Source organism: Dama dama, chromosome 5, assembly GCF_033118175.1.
Source record: "Dama dama isolate Ldn47 chromosome 5, ASM3311817v1, whole genome shotgun sequence".
Classification (NCBI taxonomy): domain Eukaryota; kingdom Metazoa; phylum Chordata; class Mammalia; order Artiodactyla; family Cervidae; genus Dama; species Dama dama.
In genome coordinates this window covers 112,479,372-112,491,050 of record NC_083685.1, presented here as the reverse complement: position 1 = coordinate 112,491,050, position 11,679 = coordinate 112,479,372, and the positions used below count along the sequence as shown (strand labels likewise).

The following is an 11,679-nucleotide window of genomic DNA, read 5'->3' as shown; positions in this document are numbered from 1 at the left end:
GAAACCCTTTCCAGAATACTGCAGAGGCAGGGAACAAAGCTACCTCCATTCTCAGGCAGGTGATGTGGGGGAGACACCATCTTCTGTGCAGCCAGGCCCTGACAGGACCAGGAGACCTGAGGGTCCCAGAGATGGGACGTGCTTCCCTGGGGACCTGGGGGAGAAGCCTTTCCAAACTGCACACGCCCAAGAACACTTCCCCCAAAAGGCTCCTTAGATGACCTTGCAGGTCACCTGGAGGAGAATGGACAGTACGTTCCAGTCAAAAGGATCAGAAGGTGCAAAGGTACAGAACTTGAAACAGCCTGGGCATGGGCAGGAAATGGCCAAGGTCAGCATACTGGGTGTGAGGTGGCGACAGGAGTCGGTGGGACAGCAAAAGAGACCAGGTCAGGATGGCTTGTGCGGTGTGTGGGTCATAAACAAAGTAGGCACTGCAGAAAGACAGAAATCTGGGAATATGTGTTACCAGGGAAATGAACCCCAGAAAGTTCAGGTTCTCCAGATACCAGCTGCTTCTGCAACCAGCTCTATTTTGATATGGAAATTCCACATGAGGGTCATTTTGTTAGCAACCTTGGTCCTTGGAGTCTTGCATCAATAGAATTGATAAGAGGTCGGTGAAGTAAATCAAGTGAGACTTAATTGGTACTCAAGCTGCTGTAGGAAAGAGCAAGAACAAAACACAGGTTCCCTTGCTTGCCCTCCGTGGACTGGTTCCTTCAGTGGAGTAAGAGCAGGGGCAGATCCGCTGAGCGGGCCCCCAGGGCTGGCTTAGGTGGTCTGTCCAACTGCTAGTGGTGCTGTGGGCAGGGATCGTGCCCAATACACTGCTTTTTCTTTTGGCAACTCAGAAGTGGCAGTACACTTGTGCTCTTTTTGTATCTTACGGTTCATGATAGCTCCAACTGCTGGTCCATGCCAGTATCTTTAATGTCTTAAAGTTTCCCTGTATTCTGTTGCTTGAGGAGACATTTGTCCACGTGCCAGTGCAAGCACCCCACTCAAGGGTCTTCAGCCCCAGTCTCTGAAATTGAAACAGTTCATGCGAACTTTGTAATTAGAGGAGCAGAATCTAAGGTCACACCCAGCCCTGGCCACAAGGTCAGGCTTTCCGGCCACGAACTTCATCCTGGATCCTTTTGTAAATGATGGCCTCTTCTCCTTGGTAAGAACGCATTATCAAGAGGATGGATAATGCTTTCCCTGTGCTTGGTAAAAGTAATCCCAACCAGTGTGACCAAGCAGAGGTCAAGAAAAGCCACTCTGCTGGGGTATCCCAGGTCTCCTAGGGAAGGTGTGTAATGATCAGGGAGCGGGAGGGAGAGATTTTGCCTGACCTGGATAGGAATTGGTACAGAAGAAGGTGCCCCCTGCCCATCTTCTCTAAGTGTCCTGCTGACACATTGCTTCCTCTGATGTCCTTTCATCATAGGCTTCACAATCATCGTGTCAGCCATCCTAAAACAAAAAAGGAGTCTCATTTGGAGAATTACTCAGGAAACAGGACCACACCTCCTGTTCCCCCCACTGGATCTTATGTGTGCCTTTGGACAAACTTGGCCCCAGCCTCTGTGACTATGCTCAAAGTAAGTTGATTCCTCGGACCCAGAGCCCATCTCCAGCCCCCAGATCTGGGCCCCAGGAGGCGGTGACTGACCTGAGCTTCTCTCTGAGGCCCGGTCCAGCAGCAGAAGGACACGTAGGTCACTCCACTCCGATCTGCAATCTGGGGACACGGCTCTGGCTGTGGTTCCGAGCAGGGCTTGGATGTGGGACAGACAGGGACCATGACACTGGACGGGAGGCAAAGGGCCAGACTGAGGCCAGTGACCTGGAGGACAAGAGAAGGGAGGGTCTGAGCAGTGTGGTGGGTGGAGTTGACAGGACTCGGTGTCTGATTGGCTGGGTGGGTGGGTGAGAAAGAGCACAGCGACTTAGGCCACACAAAGACACAGTTCCATTCGGTGACTTGGTAATTTATGGACTTTTCTTTTTTTGGTCCCACAGTGCAAGTTATAAGATCTTACTTCCCCAACCATGCATGGACTCTGTGACGGCTGCAGGGGATGGGAGGAGCCCTAACCACTGGACTGCCAAGGAATTTCCTCCAACGAGTGACTTGAGTGAGCAGGGGCTTTCCTCGTCAGAAGGACCTACAAGAAAAATAGCAAGGTTAAGGGGGGAAACCAATAAGTTTGAAGTTGAGGTGCTCCTGGGAAGCCCAGGCATAGATGCCCAGAAAAAGGACCATTGTCTCTATGGGTTTCCAGGGATGGAAGAACAGTGTCTAGGCTAGAAATTGAGATTTAGGTCGAACAACAAGTAGTAATCATTAAAGATAGGAGAGCCTGCGATCATCCATGGAGGACTGTGCAGAGGGGAGAGAGGAGGGCCGGGGCCAAAGGCCAGAAAACGCTCAAGTGTGGGCCTGAGCGAGCTGGTTGGCGGAGCAGAAGGAAAGGAGCCGGCACAGGAGCCTGAGAAGCAGCCGGCATGCCCTCGGAGGGGTCAGCATGTGAGGAGGTCACAACAGGCGAGAGTTTTCAGTAGGGACTAGTCAGAGAGGACCAAGGCCACCCAGAGGTCCAGAAGTAGCGGCTGGAAGGGCGTGTGGTTTCTGCATCAGCAGAGGGAGGGAATGGGATGAGGAGGGACTCAGGGGAAGGAAGCTGACCCTGGAAAGGTAGAGCTCTCTTTGGAGGATGGCACCTGGAAGGAACAGACCCAGGGAAGACACCCCTAGGAGCGGCTGGGCCCTGGCATCGACTTAGCGAGTTGAGTCAGAGCCAGTTAAAAGGGAGAGATTTAAAGTTCAGAGAGAGGAGTGGACAACTGAGAGAGAACCTTCTGGAGGGGGCCAGCAGGGGTGGGTTTCCCTTACAACAAGTAGAGTCTGTAGAAATAATGAAAATTTTGCCATTTTCACTGCCAAGTCCAGTCAAAGAAGCTGTCAGGGAGAGCCAAGAAACCTTTTTTTGTTGCTGTTAGAATTTCATTCTCTCCCATCCCACCATCCTCTGTATAAAGTTTACAAGGGTCATCTAAGCAATTATCCCATCAGTGCACAAAGGACCAAGGGAACTATTTTGGGCTAGGATTTTACTTTAACCAGCCACTGACTTTCCCAAGTGTTAAGTGTTCATTAAAATAGTGATGCTCTGGGACTTCCCTGGTGGTCCAGTGCTTTACACACTGGGCCCCACTGCAGGAGGGGCAAAGGAAACTCTCCCCCTGGCACTCCCTTGCTGAGAATCCTTCCATGGCTCCCCATTTCCCTTAGGGTAACCGTGGATTGCAAGCACCTGGCTGCTCTGCCCCTGCGGCCCTCCAGGCTCTGCTCTCAGCCCACACACCTGTCAGTGAACTTGGGGACTTGGACGGTGTTACCTTGTCACTTCCCGGCCTTGGAACATGTTGTTCTCTCTTCCTGGAAACTTGTCACTACTCAATTCCTTCTCCTGTGGCCAGCTCTACCCATCAGCTTAGACATCACGTCCCTCAGGAAGCCTTCTCCAGTCCCTAAGTCCGGGTTAGGAACCCCTGCTTTGTCCTCCTCACACCTCCCCTGGAAAACTCCCTGATGTTTGACTCTTGACTTGCCCCTGTCACCCCTGGCGGCGACATTGTGTCTTACTCCATAATGTACCCTGGTGCCTCCCAAGGTGCCTGGCACACAGGAGGCACTGGGGAAGTCTTTGTTGAACTTCCCCAGTGGGGAAGTTCACAGTGGGAATCCTACTCCTGCACTGGCAGAGGGAGCCCTGCCTAGGGGTTGCAGGAGGAGAGCCAAGGCAGGAGGACACAGCTTCTGCTGCTCACAGGGTTTGTCTGTGTCTCCATTCCTGGATTCCCAGTTATGCCCCTCCTGTAAGGACATCTTGGGTGTCCCCTAGTTCAGGTCCTCAAGGGCAATGGGCCCAAGCCCAAAAGATTATGCCCTTAGGTTCTTTCAGAACCTGACATCCTGGGTTACCCTTTCCTCCTGGGCTTGACCATGTGTTTGAGGCTAACATCCAGCCAGCCTCAAGATATTAAGGAGAGAGTTTGTGGGATGTACGGCTGGAGGTCCACCTTGCAGGCCTCCTGACCTCAGCAGGCTGAGAAGCTCTCGATCTACATGTCCACTGAGGCCTGGGCAAGGGGTGTCATCTCTAGACCAGCTGTAGAGAGACACAACTATAGTCCCTGTTCCACATCAAAGCTGGGATGGAGCATCCACACACACTCACATGCACACTCACCATTTATAAACCCTCATTGCCTTGGTCTGGACATGGTTTCAAGGCAATGACTTGCAAGTTATTCTGCTCGGGTAGGAGAGCGGATTGACACCACATTCCTTTATTCCGAAAGAAATAATTCCCTTATTCCTTTCCCTCCAGCACTGAATATCTTGCAACTGACCATTAAAAGGAGCCAGAAGGAGGTGGAGACAACAGCATATACATCTTATGGAGAAGTTCAATGACTCAGGTCAGAGAAAGAAAAGGCGTCAAGTCAGAATCAGAGCCACAGCAGCCACAAAACCCATTTTCTCCTCTGTCTCAGTCTTTAACTGCTCCTTTTCCGCAGCCTCTGTCCTCTGCCACTCTGACTTCCACCTTGGGTCGTGTTATAAATTCATCCACCCTCCACACTCTCTCCTGACTGAGATCTTTCTCCCAGTTCTTTGAAATCTAGCTTCTCTCCAGCTCACTGATTCATCTCCACCCACTGTTGACCCAGCAATGAACCTGGGCTTGGAGCAATACAGAAAGGACCAGAAGCTTCTGTGCTGTGTGTGCTCCCTGGGTGTGACTCCCTCAGGTCAGAATCTGAGCAGCATCTGAAATCTGTTTCCTGTCCTTCACCCCCTAGCCCTGCATGGGCTTCCAGCAGGTAGAGGTCACCCCTCCCCATTGCTTCTCATTCTCCCTCTCTGAAGAGAGACAGACAGGGAGAGTGAGCCATAGACAGTCAAAGACAGACTGACTGAGGTTTAACGTTTTCCTTGGAGATGTACAGACAAGAGGAGGCAAAGGGTCACCAGAGACCACACCTATTTCTTTGGGTCTCATAAGTTGGAGAAAAAGAGTCCCTGGGCTCATCTCTCAACACAATTTATCCTTCCCCATTCTACCCTATCTGAAAAGACAACTTATTCATAGTTTAAAGGATGAAGTCAGGTCTTATATGGGACCATTTATTATTTGAATAATAATAAATGAATAGGTAATACAGTCATATGGGTCAAAGTTTTTAAAAAGGTTTATACTACTAAGTCCCCCCTCTTGAGTCCCTTCTACCTGGATGCCCTCCAGAGGCAACCAGTGACACCCATGTCTTCTGAATATGTATCTATAAGGTATGTAAATATGTATTTATATGAACTTTCCTTTAGAACACAAAAGGTGATGCCCTATACACACTTCTGTACCTTGCCTTGCTCTTTAGAAGATTAATTTCTAGAAAGAAATATGATTGGTTTTATAGCTATATAATATTGCTTTGTAAGACTGTTTTAGAATTTAGTTAATGAATCTTCTAGGAAAGGCAGTTCTATATTTACAATCTCTGGATATTTGTAGACAGACCCTGGATCCAGACCTATTCCATCCACATCTCCCGAGGAACAGCCTGTGGGGGAGGCTCCACCCCCAGAGGCCCTGGCTTCTTTGCATGGTCACACGTGATTGGACAACCCCTGGCTCCACGACAGGTCTTCTTGCCTCTCTCCCTAGGTGCCCACCCAACCTCCCCTACTGGCTACTGCATTGTGCAGAGGACACAGGTCACAGAGACCTGGCACAAAATGACCACTCCTCATGACCACTGCACCCACAAATCCACCTCAAGGGCTACCTCGAGCTGCTGCTGTCTCCATGACCACCCCTGCAAGAGGATGCAAGACAGGCCTATACAAACACACTGTCCCCAGACTGGGAAAGGGGCAGCCTCCAGACACAGGGAGACAGATGGGAACTGTCCTCTCAAGCTAGATGTCCCTTGCATTTTCAGACTTCCACAGGCCTAGAGTCAGAAAAGGAGACCAGAGTTGAAAAATGAGAGCTGAGGAACATCCGCTGAGGTCCAGGAGGTAAATACCAAGATATAAGAATAGGTAAGAACAGGAGGAGGCAGGGCAAGAAGGAACAGAAGAAGGAGGACCAGGATGAGAGGAAACAAGGGCCAAAGAGCCCCTTCCAACTGGACTGCTGGCTTCACAATCCTGGCAGGAATCCTGTTGGCGGCCACCCCCTTAGAGAGCCACCATCCACCTCTCCCACGTGAGGACTGGGGAGTCTCAGGAGAGACCTGGCATGGCCTAAAAAGCTTTGAGAGTGCAGGAAACCAAAGACAAAAGGAAAAAAAACAAAACACACAAAAACCAGGAGGCGATTGGAAAGGTTTAATAATCATTCCAGACTCCCCACGGGCCATTCCTCTCCTCTCCGTGACAGGAACCCAGCAGCTTGGGGTCCACAGAGCTGAGAAGCCCCTGTCTCAGGCAGCAGAGACTCAGGATGCTCCCAGCAGGGAGGGGAAGGCAAGGGAAAGGACCCTGGAGGGTGAAGAGGAAGACGAGGGCACAGACTCCCCAGCTCCCAGCCCTTCTTCTCCCCACATTCCCTGGCCATGGGGCCCCAGCCACCTTCCCCATCCCAGGGAACACCTAGGGGGAGAAGCCCCCATGGGAGAAGGCAGGGAGGTCAGGGGCACAGGCAGCAACCTGGGGCAAGCAAGCCAGGGAGTTGACCTCACAGGACCCAGCATCCTGGTCTTCCCGGAAGTAGATGGAGTCAGCAGAATTGATGGAGGGGTCCTCGTCAAAGAAGTTGTAGGGTCTCAGAATGAACCCAACACTGTTCCCCACTGTCACGGTGTTGGGAATGTCCTCTGCATGTGGGATGTGCAGGAAACCGGTTGTCACCCAGGCCACCAAGTCCTAGCGGGAGAAGAAAGAGGGTCATGAGGCCTGATGCTGCTAGGACAACTCTGCCTCCCGCAGGATTCACTTTGGGAACCCACCATCACTCAAGAGGGTTTTAACATCTATATGCTTTTTCATAGTACCCCAGAAGTCAAAGCATAAAGAATCAACTTCATATTAGGAGCAACACCAGGCTCCACTATCCTAGCCTGCAGCTGCCATCTGTGACATTTCCCTCGCCATTAGCCTACCCATCCCAAGAGAAATGATGACACCCACAGGCTACTTCAGGACCCCCCCTGAAACTGCGGGAGTTCACAAACAGTAACTGAGAGGAGGAGAATGAAGGACTGTGGCTGACAGAAAAGGCTGACATTTAGAAATTAATCCTTTTGCGGTGAAGACAGAAATGAAGCTTTAGGTATAAGAGATGTGATCTTCCCTGCTCATTCCAGCCCTTCTGGATCCTGGGGCCCTTAGAGGACTCAGTCCACAGAGCTGAGACTGAGAGCACTGCTGTCTCTCGAGGAAAGACTGGAACCTTAGCCAGGATCTGCAGATGAACTCCCAGAAAAGGAAGTTTCCCTCCACAAGTAGTGAGCAGATCCACAAAAGCACAGAAGCAGGAGTCAGCTCTAACCCTTCAGGTGATCACAGGTTTTTGGGGCCCCACCGCAAGAGAAGGTGGGGCTGATCTCTGTGTCCACCGCCCCTCCCTCATCTCCCGCAGTCAGCTGACCTTTCCAGCAATGGTCTCATTGTTGATGAAGTCAGCAAAGTCCACGGTGGGAGTCCAGGGGTCATTCTGATTGAAGATGCTGGTGCTGCTGGGCTCTGTCTCCTTCCTCTGGGTCACGGCCAGCTGGTACCTAGAGATGCTCTGGTCAGGGGTCCATGGTCACTGTCCCTCTCCTGCTGCCTGATCATCATGGAAGGGAGCTGAGCCCATGGACGTTAGGTTTCCCATCTCATCTATGGTCACTCGATGTCACCCTAGTGGGTGGCCCAACACCTTCCATATTTACCTGTATATCCCTTTCAATTTCACAACATGGCTCCACCAAAATTTAAAAGACTTTTCTCACATGGGCGGTGTGTATTCGTTGCTGTCCTTTTGATAACCAGTAAATATGTCTTAGGCTCTTACCTCGCTTTGTGAACAGTTTGAACTGGGTTCCCAAATGCCCCTCCCAACACTCTTCTCATTGCAACCACCCCCTCCAACAATGCACCCCACCTACCTCCCCCAGCTGACGGCTCTCTCCAAAGGGCTGTTCTGGGGCAGTGGCTCCCCAGGGACGCCGATCATCTGGATGCGGTAGCCCCGAGGGTGCCCCCACTTGTTGTTCTGCTTGCAGGCCAGGTACAGGTGGCGAGGGGAGGCCCCTCCCAGGGGGAAGGCGGCCTGCTCCTCCGTCTCCAGCTGCTTCCGTGTCACCTGCAGCCTCTGTGTCTGGTGCTCCGGGCTCCAGGGTATCGCCGTGGGGGCAAAAGTCATGTCCTCAGCCCAGACCCAGTTCTCCAGTCCTGTGGGAATGGAGCGGGGAGAAGGGAGGAGCAAGAGTTAGTCAGGTGGCTGCCCTGCCCCCTGGGAGTCTGCCTGTGCCTGGCTTCAGAGTAGGAGCCAAAGACAACGCCAGACTGAGTGTGTCCCTTGCTTCCCATCTCTCACCCAAAGATGTCCTCCATCTTCAAACCTTACCTCTCCAGGGTGTCTTACCTCCCACATCCAGATCCACCTTGTAGTGTGCACTGTGAGTGTGCACAGTGCCCAGTGTGTTCTCCCGAACCTGGTTTCCGTAGCGTCTGGCAGCACCAAAGTGGAACACTGAGCTGATGAAGCCCGTGGCATGCAATTTGACTGTAATGGCCCCATTGGAGTGAAAGATCACATCCCACACATAGTCATAGTTGAGCAAAGCTGAAACAGACCTGAAGACTAGCACTGTCTCCACAAGACCCCCAAAATAGTGAGAAAACACATCTGAGTGGTGTCGCCTCAGGGGCAGGCCCTTGTTCTGCTCAAACACACAAAAGGCATCATGTAGGGTCCTGGGGGCTTGGGACTCCAGAAGGAAGTGCCAGTCCACATAGGTGGCCAGATAGGGGCAGTCGACGCCGCGGGTCAGGGGCGTGGCGAACTTGCCCATGCCAAAGCTTCGATCCATATAGCGGTTCACAATTCCTACTGGGGTATTCCCACCATAGACAACCAGGGCCTCTTGCAGGCTGATCTCATAAGCCAGCCGTTCTCCCTGGAATCGAATGTCAAAGATCCTAGGACCACTGAAAGCTCCGAGGCCAAAGGAGAAAGTCCACAATGAGGAGGCCACTCGACTGCCCTGGACACTGAAGCGGGGGCCCTGAGGATGGAACTGTAGAGGAGGAGCCGGACCCGGGGGCACCTGGGACTTCAGAGACCAGGACCCACCTGTGCCATTGTCTGGGATCACCACCACATTCACCTGGCCAGCCTCAAACTGCTCCTCCAGCTGGGCCAGACTCTCATAGTAGTGACCTTGAAAGAACACCTTCTGGATAGTCCACTGGGCAGGGTCCAGAGCCTTGTGATCTACCAGCAGCTCCAACCCCACAGGGTGCAGGTAGACCCCAAATCCTGAAATGTTGTAGTAGAGGCCAAACCAGGTGGTCCTGTCCCCTGATTGCACGCCACGGGGAGCTGTGGTCAAGATCACTAGGTTCCTTCCTCCTTGTTTGTAGGAGCAGCAGTGCTGGAGGACACCAGCAGCCTGGGGCAGCTCTCTGTCAAAGATCATCTGGTCTATGTCCAGGTACTCTCGGAGAAGCACAGGGCGTCGGTAATATGGGAGGGGACCCCCATGACGCTCCATGGTCACATCCCGCATGTAGGAGGGCTGGGGCAGCGGCCCCACCACCAGCTCAGTCACATTGGGCTGGGGTTGTCCGCCAAAGAAGACAATGGCCAGTGCCTCCCGGGCAGGTGGGGGGCTCCCCCTGTCCAGGTGGGCCAGGGCTGCAGCCTTGGGGGGCAGCTGCAGTTCTACTGAGAAGACGCAGTTGTCTGAGGGTCGGGCCTGGGCTGCATCCACCAGGTCTGGCCCCAGCTTCTGGGTCAGGAAGCTCATCACAGCTGTCAGCTCTTCTCGGCTCAGGTCTGCAAACAGCTGGCTCTGGTCAGGCTGTGTCCAGGGCTGGGCACTGGGGGATCCAGAGGGGCAGCATGGAGGCAGGCTGTGATGACATTGCTTCCCAACTCCTTCCTCATTCCCAGTACCACCTTCCTCCCTGCCCATCACCAGAAGGGCCCACAAGGACAGAAAAATGAAGAACATCACTAAAGCTCTGGCTGTCTTCAGGCTCTTGATTTGGAATGCAGCATGCATCATGGACAGACCGACAGAACTGAGTGCACAATGCCTCCTTCAGTACCTGTAGGTTCCTGTCTTTGACTTGTGCTTCAGGTCAACGCGTTATATACACTAAAGACAAGCTGCCAGGAAGAGAGGGTTGGCAGTGGTTGGCGGTTGAGGTGGGGCAGTGATCAGGCCAGGCTCAGAAGATGCAGCTGAGGTTACAAAATGAATTTTATGTGGCCATGTCACCCTCTGTCTTCCTGCTTCAAATCAAACAGTCAGCTTCACTGTTGGGGAACAAAATGGGGGAGGGATGGGTATGTGAGACAGCTGGACAGAGGAAGTGCTAGAAGTCATGGGTCCCGGGGATCTTTTTCCACTCTCTCGATGGAACCTTGCTCCTTGCTACATGGCTGCAAGCAAAACTGCCCTGTGTTCAGCCATCCAGCCAGATTCCATCTTCCTTCCTCTAGTCCATGAAGCCCTCTGTGGGGCTCCCATGTGGCAACCAGAAACCTACTGGCATGCATTGGAGCCTGGAGAGTCATGCTGAGAACACCGATCACCTGTAGGGAGCTGGGGGGCTGAAGAGCTGAGCCAGGTCAACATCTTGGAGGTCCTGAGCTCCCTGAGGCACTAGAGGGGAGCCTGAGGGGAGTGAAGCCAGTCAGAAGCTGGAGGGGGTGGGAAGTTGCAGTTTATAGGGACCCCCATCCCTTGAGCAGAGCTGAGGGACCACATCAGATGTCAGGGTGCATAATAATCTGGATGTGAACTTAACCTAGCTGTCCACAAACTTCATCCCCAGGAAAGCCTTTTCCAGAATGCTGAAAATGCAGAGAGCAAAGCCATCTCCATTGTCAGGCAGGGGATGTGAGGGAGACACCATCTTCTGTGCAGCCAGGTATGAGGGAACCAGGAGAGCCTGAAGGTCCAGAGATGGACGTGCTTCCCTGGTGACCTGGGGGAAACTCCTTTCCCGCCTGGACACGTCCAAGGCCACTTTCCCCAGAAGCCACCTTAGATGACCTTGCAGACAGAGTATGTTTGCCTGGAGGAGAAGGGACAGTACATCCCAGCCAAAAGCATCAGAAGGTGCAAAGGTACAGAACTTGAAACACCTCACATGGGCAGGTATTGGCCAAGGTCAGGGTTTTGGGTGTGAGGTGGCGACAGGAGTCAGTGGGACAGCAGAAGAGATCAGGTCAGGAAGGCTTGTGCAGTGTGTGGGTCTTAAGCAAAGTAGGCACTGCAGAAAGACAGAAATCTAGGCACATGTGAAACCAGGGAAATCAACCTCAGAAAGGTCAGGTTCTCCAGATACCAGCTGCCTCTGCAACCTGCTCTATTTTGATATGCAAATTCCACATACGGGTCATTTTGTGACCAACCTGCGGCCTCGGACTCTTGCGTCAGTTGAATTAATAAAGA

General features: G+C 52.6%; 1 protein-coding gene across 2 annotated transcripts; it reads right to left on the bottom strand.

Annotated features, from left to right (window-relative positions):
* Positions 1-6,409: 6,409 nt before the first annotated feature.
* Positions 6,410-10,529, bottom strand: LOC133056108 (primary amine oxidase, lung isozyme-like). 2 transcript variants are annotated; one of them, XM_061141216.1, is made up of 4 exons: positions 8,634-10,529; positions 8,155-8,440; positions 7,653-7,782; positions 6,410-6,928 (listed from the first exon to the last, which is right to left on the bottom strand). In XM_061141216.1, the coding sequence occupies exons 1-4, from the start codon at positions 10,279-10,281 to the stop codon at positions 6,656-6,658; spliced, it is 2,337 nt and encodes a 778-aa protein (XP_060997199.1). In that variant the 5' UTR covers positions 10,282-10,529; the 3' UTR covers positions 6,410-6,655. The 2 variants fall into 2 exon arrangements, with proteins under 2 accessions (XP_060997199.1, XP_060997200.1); XM_061141217.1 differs by having other exon boundaries at positions 7,653-7,775; positions 8,214-8,440.
* Positions 10,530-11,679: the final 1,150 nt, after the last annotated feature.

Coding starts and splice junctions, on each gene's coding strand:
- LOC133056108 (XM_061141216.1), bottom strand. CDS start 10,281: ATGATGCATGCTGCATTCCAAATCAAGAGCCTGAAGACAGCCAGAGCT. Junction 8,441..8,633: donor GGTGGATCTGGATGTGGGAG/GTAAGACACCCT, acceptor CCATTCCCACAG/GACTGGAGAACTGGGTCTGG. Junction 6,929..7,652: donor ATGAGACCATTGCTGGAAAG/GTCAGCTGACTG, acceptor TTCTCCCGCTAG/GACTTGGTGGCCTGGGTGAC.